The sequence below is a fragment of the Pundamilia nyererei genome, unplaced genomic scaffold (assembly GCF_000239375.1).
Source record: "Pundamilia nyererei isolate P.nyererei 1_Seehausen unplaced genomic scaffold, PunNye1.0 scaffold00088, whole genome shotgun sequence".
In the NCBI taxonomy this organism is placed as follows: domain Eukaryota; kingdom Metazoa; phylum Chordata; class Actinopteri; order Cichliformes; family Cichlidae; genus Pundamilia; species Pundamilia nyererei.
The window spans coordinates 206,320-216,162 of NW_005187489.1; the positions used below are offsets into that span (position 1 = coordinate 206,320).

At 40.7% G+C, this 9,843-nt stretch overlaps 1 protein-coding gene across 2 annotated transcripts in view; it reads right to left on the reverse strand.

Moving 5' to 3' along the window:
* syt14a (synaptotagmin XIVa) overlaps positions 1-8,310 on the reverse strand; it is a 53,570-nt gene extending 45,260 nt beyond the window's left edge. For both annotated transcript variants that reach the window (XM_005738928.1, XM_005738927.1), the window contains exon 1: positions 8,271-8,310. In XM_005738928.1, the coding sequence (XP_005738985.1) occupies positions 8,271-8,283 (13 nt within the window). In that variant the 5' untranslated portion in view covers positions 8,284-8,310. The remainder of the gene's footprint in view (positions 1-8,270) is intronic.
* Positions 8,311-9,843: the final 1,533 nt, after the last annotated feature.

The following is a 9,843-nucleotide window of genomic DNA, read 5'->3' on the forward strand; positions in this document are numbered from 1 at the left end:
GTGGGGGAACTTGCACAATCGGTGGCTGACTAAATACTTTTTTGCCCCACTGTATGTGAAGATAAGAGACTCCAGATAAGCTTCAGTGTGTAAACTTCGCTTTTAATATTGCAATTCAGAAATGAGAAGAAAAAAATCAGATTTATGCAGTAAGTTTACAGGTCTGCTGATGATGTAAAAGGACAGACAGGCTTTTGTCATTACATAGAAGCTCGCATGATCACATGATTTCCAAACAAGTTGCCCGCTGTCATTAAAACACGGCATGAAGATTGAGGTTCTTGTTTATCCCCCTTCTTTCACCAGGGAGCATGTCTTGCTACTGCAAACTAAATCAAGGTGAAGTCTGTGGCTTCCCAGTCTTTCCTCATTCAGACGTCTGGGGCCAGACTGGGAGCATTTATAGAGTTTGTCCCAGATTTTTTAAGGAATCTCCTCGACCTGCCTCCTGTAATCAGGCTGCCGAGGCGTACGTGTCTGGCCAGGAGAGATGGATGAACTCAGGCTGCAGCACAGAAAGTTCAGCTAAAACAAAAACGGACAGATAATTTTTCTTGTTTGAGGTCGGTGCAGAAAAGGAAGTGTTATGAAAAGAAAACTCAGGGAGACAAACTTGTTGTGTTTCTCTTGTTAACAATCAAAGTTATATTTGGTATGCCTGATACAAAAATGTTTGAATTAAACAAGTAGCAAGAAGGTTATTTTCTTTTTATTCACCAGAAATCCCCAGACTTTTTAATGTGTATGTGAAAAAATGCTGAATGACTCTTTCGGTTCGTTTATTAATAAATTATATTAAACAAATAGCCAAAAATAGGCGAGTACAACTGAGTGTACATAGGGAACTGAGCCACGTGCAGGAAAATCACTAAATGTCTTTCTTGAAGCTCCAGGAGGGAAAGTCGTGCCACATCAGGCTGTTCATGAAACATGTTTGTGCTGCGATGAGTTCAGAATAAGCTCCAGCTAAGCCAATTAGCTGCTGGTTGATACAGTATAATAAAGATTAGCCTACTTTACCAACAGCTCAGCTCTAAGATGGCAAAGCAGCACCAGTTTCCTTCATACCTACATCTCCACAGCATGGTCTGCTGAACTGGATTTCCTTCCCGGTGTGAAATCACAGCTTTTTAATACAGTAGCATCCCAGCGGATGGAAACATTTCTTTAAACATACTAAAGTTGATTCTTTATTTTTAGACCTGATTTGCCTAATTTAGCGTCACTCATAAGATGTTAATAGCTTGAACATGAAATTAAGATGACAGACAATTATCTCCAAATCAGCCCACAGCTGTTATATTTAAACCTCAATCTGTCTCTGGATGTTGCTGCTGGAACAAAGTCTGTCGATGTCACAATGAGCTATGAATTAACATTTGCTCTACTTGCTTATAATCGGTTTTATTTTTTTGCCAGCCTCCCTCGTTGGTCCTATGCCAAGTGGACAGCCAATCAGTCGCTAAACTGCACAAAATCCTCCCAGTAACAAATCCCTCAGTCTGCCTCAAATGGATAACAAGCGCTGAAATGACAGGAAAATCAAATATACAGCAAAAGCATTGTTGATTCATCTTTGTATCTTTGTTGTGCCAGCGGGTAAAACACATGGACCACGTGAGCGCGTCCAAGGGAAACATACACTCTGGAAAAAACCTGCTTGCTCATTAAAAGCTTCCCATCCTGCGAGAGATAAACAGTTAAAGACAAGAGTCTGAAACCACGCAGAAGAGTGAGGTCTGTGTCCACATCTTCATCTTCATCTTACAATATAAACAAGTCAAAGTCTTTCTGTGGAAGCCTTCAGTGCCTTTCCTTTTAGTCCAGGATTAATCAAGTCTTGGAAGCTGATAATGACACCTGACAGTGTTCTTAATCAAACCAGTGAGTTTAATTTAGTTAATCTGTTAAACAGATTTAACAGAAAGTTCTTTCAGGTTCCTGTCAGCCTGTCTCAGTCCAGATAGACTATTTCTGTTAGCTCATTAACAATTTCAACTTTTGTTTACGTACCATAAATGACAAAATCAGTCACCATCAAAGTTCAAATATATAATGCTGAATACTCCAACAGTGAAGATGACAATTTAACATTAATACAACGTCTTTGCTCGGTCAATTGAGCTGGCAGTTTAGGTGATGTTTTCTTTTTCCCACCTCTGAAAATAGGTAGATAAACATATTCTCTGGCCACTTCAGTCAGCACACCATTCAACTGCTTCGACGCAAATATCCGATCAGCCAATCACATGGCAGCTGATCAGATAATTTAGGCATGTAGATTTGGTCAACATGATCTGCTGAAGTTCAAAGCAGGTCCTTCTCCTCCTTCTTTTCAGGAGGAAAAAAAAAAGTACTTTAGTCAGCAGTACCCAAACTTTTTTGCACCACGGACCGGTTTTTGTCCAACAATTTTTTCACGGACCGGCCTTTAAAGTGTTGCAGATAAATACAACATAATAAAACGAGTGCGGTACCCAAAAAAAAAAAAAACGAACATTTATTCACGATGCACAGGAAAAGACCCAGGGAACCTGAGTTAAGGATAAAAATGATTTAAAAAACAAACAAACAATAAAAACCCTGAAAACCATAAATGTCAACCCGAGCCTCAACTCTCGCAACGACTCACAGACCAGGACCAGTCCATGGCCCGAGGGTTGGGGACTGCTCCTTTAAGTAACTTTGAATGTGGTGCCAGATGGACTGGTCTGAGTGTTTTTCATCATGGATGAGCACCTGACAAATGTGCAGTATCTATTATGTCAATATGGACCAAAAAACTTCATTTTGGACTCCCCCAACAACAACCAGCTGTTGGGGGAGATATTTTTAGCTGGTAATGCTGAGTTGTGTTAACCAGAGATTTGTTCAAATGTTTCGTGGAGACAACAGAAATCCTCGTGCCGTTAGATTTAAACACTGCATCTTAAAGTTGACCTGAAAACAAACCAATTAGCAAAAACAGCTAAAGCAAATCAACAGGTGAAAATTGTCCACAGGTTTCTCACTGCATGCAACACCTCACGTGGTCAGTTCATCCAGTTTTTTCTAAAAATATGGGATGAACTTTAATTGGAGCATCATATAATGAATTAACAATAATAACTGCTTTCCAAGGAGCATGTGCTCTTTTCCAGCTACACTGTCTCACAGCTTGTTTCATCTCAAATGGTCGGCAGATACTGGCAATCATCGCCTCACATCCTGTTTCTCGCTCTACAATAACAAACAGTGGCATGTCATGAAGATGGAGAGGAAAATGGAGATGGAGTCTCCAGTCCAGAGGAAGCACGGGCCTAATGTTTTCAGATGTTTTGTCTATCAGATCTAAAATGACATATGGAACAGTCGTATATTTCTAACTGGCAAAACCGGTGGAAAAAAGGTGCCAGAAGCAAAGTGACCTGGCAGGGATTTCACTTCGATTTGGAAGTCTAAATGTCAGCACGTAGAGCTCCACTTAACACATAATATTTCCACAGCTCAACACACCCTGGCCTGCCTACTCTGCGCTTGGCTCTAGCTCAGGATTCGACAAGTCTTCATGCACGCCGCGCAGACAGAACAGCACGCACGCGAGCTGCCCGCTTTCGATCTGCCAGCCAGAGAGCCGGACTTAACCAGGATATGTGAAATCCATTTTCCAGTCGATCTGAGTACAGCTTGTTGCAGGAGCTGATGCATGCAGTGGAGCCCGTCGACATAACATTTGGTTTCTGCAAAATTGGTCCCTTTTAAGCAAATTAAAGACTACTTTCAGAGATTTTTAAAATTTCACAAGCTCCTTTAAACTGCTCAGTGATCTTTTCACAAACAGCGTGCCGGGCATGTCCAAAAGTGATGCTTTAGGAGCTCTAACATTTGGGAAGCAGCAGGCTTTGATAATGGTGATTTAAGGCGATTCAGCGGCACATTAGTAAAATAAACAGAGCTGATGACAAAGCTGAATGTCACTGAATACATTATTAAAGTCTCCCAGTACTCTCTAAAGTAGCCTTTAGGCATCAAGGTAGGTGAAATTGGAGAGCCGCACTTCACTCAAGCCTTCGGGCTAAAAATGAAAAAATTAACAATGCTTATAATGTTCCTGCCAGTTTCCTCTTTAAATTCATCTCCCATTCAAGTGCGCAAAAGCTTCTGCAAACTGACTCCCTCCGGCTTCTTAAATGTGAGAATTTGCTGCTTTTCCCACAGATTCCTATTGTGTTTATAGATGAAGAGATGGGTGTATGAGAAGCTGAATACATACAGGCTTTCTAAAATGAAAGATTTAAAAATAACTGATTCTTGTCTGCAACGTGCAACATGTGCATCTTTGCTTTGCTCTGGTAAAACTGATGGAGCAGCATAAGAACCAGCTCTCAACCTGCAGCAGGTCATGGTTAGACTGACCCTCCTTCTTAATGCAGATCACGAGAGGAGAAACAGTAAGGCCAGTCAGCTGCAGGCCAAGAAAGAGAATTACCCAGTGATTAATCATTAAAATAAAAAGCTAACGTGAGCTGCAAAATATACCTGGATAGGTGTTAATACACACAGACAGACTGCCCAAGTAAAGTTGCTGATATCCCTTCGTTTCTTTTCTTTTTAGACATTTAACTGAAAATAAATTTAAATTTGTTTTGTTTTTTTCACCACTTTTTCTAATATTTAATTCAAGAATAAATCCTTTGCATGTCTTCGCGGTTTAAAGTGATTTATACACTACATTATTAAAAGTGTTGACAGCACAGAAGGAGTTTCACTGGCCAGTGATCTTGATATTAAGAGTTGTGCGTCATTCCTCGACCAGCAGTTTAAACACTGCTCTACTATCTTGCACCAGAAATGACAGTTGGTTGAAGAAATCTTTCCTATATTATTGAAGCACAACAGCCTTGCTTGCCTTTTAGTTCTAAGATGTTACACCATCTCCTGCCATTAGCTGGAGCTGCTGTCCCAACAGGCGGCTGACACGTCCTCTCCGAGGAGGGTTGAAAAGTAGATGACAGCTGTGCAAACCGGTACACTTTGAGGCAGAAAATGAGCGACTGTTTGTTTGGTGATATAAAGTAAAACTTGCATAATGCGAGCGGAGAGACAAGTAACAACAGTCTGCGCGGGTGTCTGAACACCAGTCTGCAAACGTAGCTGACATTGTGCACGTGTAACTTGATAAACAGCACGAATGCCGCAAGTTTCAGAGATTACTGAAAACGTTCATCTAAAAGACACATGCAATATTAGCATGGCCGGTGTTTAATCTGGTCCATTAGCTTGTGCTCAGTTTTAAGTGGGTTCTTACAGAGAGACTAATTCTCCTTTAAAAAGCTCGTAAATTATTCATCAGAAATATCCCTTTAAATTAGATGATGTGCTGTGATCTAAACAATGCCTTCCCCACAGCTCAATTCGTTGCCTTGAAATTAATCGACTTGTGTTTTCCAACACCTCGTGACGTTCACCCAACCTAACATCACAAGTACAGACAGAAACACAGCCTCCCACTGGTGCCGAGAGACCGATCCCTGGATGCTGCAGGTGTCAGTCAGCCCCACAGCTGCTCCATAAATCTCGGCGGGGCCGACTAGCTCCAGCAAACCACTACTCTTCAGGAAACGGCACTTTGCTGACTAATGCTAGTGAGGAAGTTGAGGTTACGGGTGTGGTTGAATAAAGCTCTATGTCAGATGGCATGAAGGAGGAGGCATGATGGTGGCAGAACAGAGCCGGTGACCTACGCCTTTCTAATATATTTAGTGACCACTAATTGTTTTCTGACATGTTTCATCCACGTGACTGTTTTGTTTAAAGTCTGAACCTGTTGTTAAAATTTTAGACAAAAAACAAACAAACTGATAAACAAAGCTGCAGCAGCAAATTTAGCTCTTCCATCACACATGAATGACTCACACGCTTAAAGTGTTTCTTTACTTTATGTGCTGATCAGAGTCCGAAGGCCCAAAGAGAATGGATGGTCTATTTGCCTAGATTACAGCTGGAGTTCACGTCACTGTGCTGTTTTCTAGAGGTGATCTCTGCTGTCCTGTATTCCTCACGACCTATTATTTTATCACTTCCCTCCAAAGACTAGCGAGAACTTTATAACTTTACAGTTTCAGATGCTAAGATAATGAGATTTAGATGACACCAGTGCCATTAGTGATGTTTTTATGTTGCCTCAGTTTTCTGTGTTGAAAAACGTAGGTCCACATATGTTTATTTTTACAGGTTTAATAGTAGAAAGATAAAAAGCATCCGGCTTCTTATCTTCTGTGTACTGTGCAAAGAATCAAGAATCGATAAGCTTGGATACTGCCCGGGTAGGTGGGCAACATTTCTGAATTTCCATGCCCAACTCTGATATTCTACATACTAAACAAAAGGGAAACACAGCAGGAGAGGATACTGTATCAAACATATGAAATTAACTAAACTGAAATCAATCCTCCAGCATATATTCACACAGTCACACAATGAAATGCTGAACACATCAATTTAAAAGGACTAACACTGACTTATTGTCTCTGCATTTCATAGACTGTGTGGGTTTTTCAGCACCGCTGCACCTGTGAACATGCCTGTGAAAAGTTGGTTCCAAAATGTTGTGATGCTGTGTAAAATATCAATAAAAACCAAATGCAATGATTTGACAATCTCATGAACCCAGATTTTATTCACAGCAGAACTTAAAAGTCATTTCAAATGATTAGACTGGAAAAAAAGATCATTTTTGAATTTGATGGCAGCAACATGTCTCAATAAAGTTGGGGCCGGCCATGTTTACCATTCAAGACAGTCTGGGAACTGAGGAGACCTCCTGCTGGACTTTTGGGAGAAGAAAGGTGTCCCATTCTTGCCTGATACAAAATTCAAATTTTCTTACAATGATAGATTTTCACAGTCGTTTGATTTGATTTCTATGTTTTACTTTGGATAAAATCTGGGTTTGTCAGATTTACAAATGACTGCATTTTTAGTGTTGTATAAATCTGACACAAAAACTTTGCCGCAGGCTGAGAGCAGTTGCCCACTTCTCTTTTTAGCAGCGATGCCTGCAGGGACAAGTCTAAAACTGGAATAGGAATTTAATTTAATGAATTTTCACCATTGAAATATTTGTGCTGATTAAACCAGCAGTGTGTAAAGCAATTAAATGAGCTTATTTGTACTTACTAGAGGCTAGTAAAACTCTGATCTACTGGCCTGGGAGTCAGTGCGGAAAAATGTTGTAACAAAATGTTAGAGTTATGTTTGAGGTTGAAAAAATTATAGAGAATTGTTTCAAATAATGCAATTAAAAAATGTTAGCAACTTCCTGTAAAGACTCCACAATGGAGAACACTGGCTTGTATGCTCATCCGCACACACTCATACAATATTTCATCCTATGCATTCAGCACCTTCACAAAACAGGAAGAAACCAGATTATTTGGGATTAAATCGGGCCCCAATATGCCCAAATATCAAAGAGAAATTAAAAATGCATGCCGTGGAAGAGTTCGGGTCTTAGGAGGTTGCACCTTTAGTGCAGACTCTAGCTTTTCACTGTACTGGTCCATAACTTGATAGGATAAAGAAAAGGTTCTGTCTTATCAACACAAAAAGGGAACTCTATATTAATAAAAAATAATAAAAATCTATCATTAAGCTATGGTATGTCTGCCTTCCTGTGACATTTAATGTATCGCAGCAATGTGAGCATGGGATCCAAAGTGATAAAACAAACTAAGCACCAAAGCTGCTTACAACCTGCAAAGTTACATAATCGGAGTAAGGTGAGCAGTAAAAGCACACGGTGGACACTGGAATAGAAATCACGCATTCATTATCCGCATTAACAGTGCGTTAATGTGGTTTGTGTGAGCTCTGCTCCGAGTTGTAAAGCACAGGCGTGCAGCAGCGAGACTGCAAACCAAATGACAGCTCGAGTTCCGTGAAATTAACACACACACACACGCACGCACACACACACACACACACACGCTCGGTCTGAATGAATGTCATGCAGTTTAAAGAGCGGAGTGGAGCTTTCCTTTCAGCACCACCTTTACAAACAGAGCAAGCGCCGCTTCCAGCTTCCTCCTGCCTCTCTTCTATCACACTGCAAAGGAAAATTACCGCCTTAAAGAAAATTAGAAAAACAACTTTCACTGCTTCCAGCCGAACCAAGCACTCATCTCCTGAGCTCACGAACACTTTTAAGCAGAGGCAAATCACCGCTGACACGTATCATTTCCAGCTGAAGTTAATTAAAAGGAGAGGAGAGCCGTTATTGGCCTACTTACCATCAATCGCCATGATGTTCTGTTTTGGCTTCAACCAAAGTGGGCGGTAAAGAAGGGGGAGCGGCCCACTGCAAGGGTGAGGGAAGGGGGGAACTCACGGTGTGGTACAGTCCGTGAGATGCTCGGGGAGGAAGCTGAATGTCTGCTGCACAAATACCACACACAGCTGAGAGGATACAGGCTGAATCATATGATCAGGAATTCTATTACTTATCAGAGGTTTGCTAGTCCGCCCAACATGACTAATTAGATTATATATATTAATAGTATTCAGATCCTGACACATCTGAATCTAAAATCTGTTGTGTTAATATAAATTATTCTGGTTCACAAGACATTATAGGGGCTAAAATGGTAGAATGGGATCATTTAATTGCTCTGCTTGTTTATCATACCCATATTAATTCCTTTGCTTCTATGCAGATATACTAAAATGTTCATCATCAGTCATTTTTATGTGAAAGCAGCTAATTCCTTTCATATAAAAATGACTGACTGCCTTTATCGTCACTTTGGGCATCAAGTATCTGCCTCAAGGTTTCTGCAGGAAGAAATCTCGCTCGTCTGCGTCTGTTAGCCACTTCACTGCGCAGCTATTACAATAAAATCACAGACTGACAAATATATGGTAGAAAACATATTTGCGATTGAAAATATCAAAGCAGCACACAGGTCGCACAAGAGTGCCAACAGGGACTTTGGCTCAGGCGCAGTTCAATTCAGTTTATTTATACGGCACAAAATCACAGTAACAGTCATCTCAAGGTATTTTATTTTGTAAGGTAAAGACACTAAATAGTACAGAGAAAACCCACTATGACCCCCTATGAACAAGCACTTGGCGAGGGTGGGCAGAAAAAACTCCCTTTTAACAGGAAGAGACCTCCAGCAGAACCAGGCTCAGTGAGGGTAAGTTTGCCGCGACTGGATGGGGGTGAGGGGAGGAAGACAGGACTGCAGAAACACTGTGGAAAAGTACCAGAGATTAATAATAACTGATGATGAAATGCAAAGTTGTGTATAAAACAAAAATGGCCCCAAGTTAAATCCATATAATCCATCCAATATAATGTAATCTCCTTCTTCCTGAAGAATTTCAGAATTTCTTCTTTCATGTTTTATGTTCTGTTGTCCTTCTCTCTCTATGCTTCTCTTTTGTCTTTTTATCCCCTCAACTGATGCCAATCTGAGTGTGGTTCTGTTAAAATGGAGTTCTGTCTTCCCACTGTTGCCATAGTGCTGTTGACATGGGATCATTTGATCACTGAGGCTTTCTCACTTTGATTTGAAGGGTCTATTTTAAAGATAAAGTAGATATAAAAACTGAAATATACAGCTCTAGTGATAACTCCAGTGATATCAGTCTCTCACTCACACTTGAACAATAACTTTCTTTGATTGCAGCTGAAGGTCCAGTTCCAGTCCAGCTCCTACACCATCCCACTCCATGTGAAGTCACACATGCAGCCACTGGAGAGTCTTAAAAGGTGTTGTGGTAGAAATACAGAGGCACGCTTTGGGATGTCCTCGCCTTTCTATGATGCAAACAGAAACTTTCTCTGCAGCTTGAGCA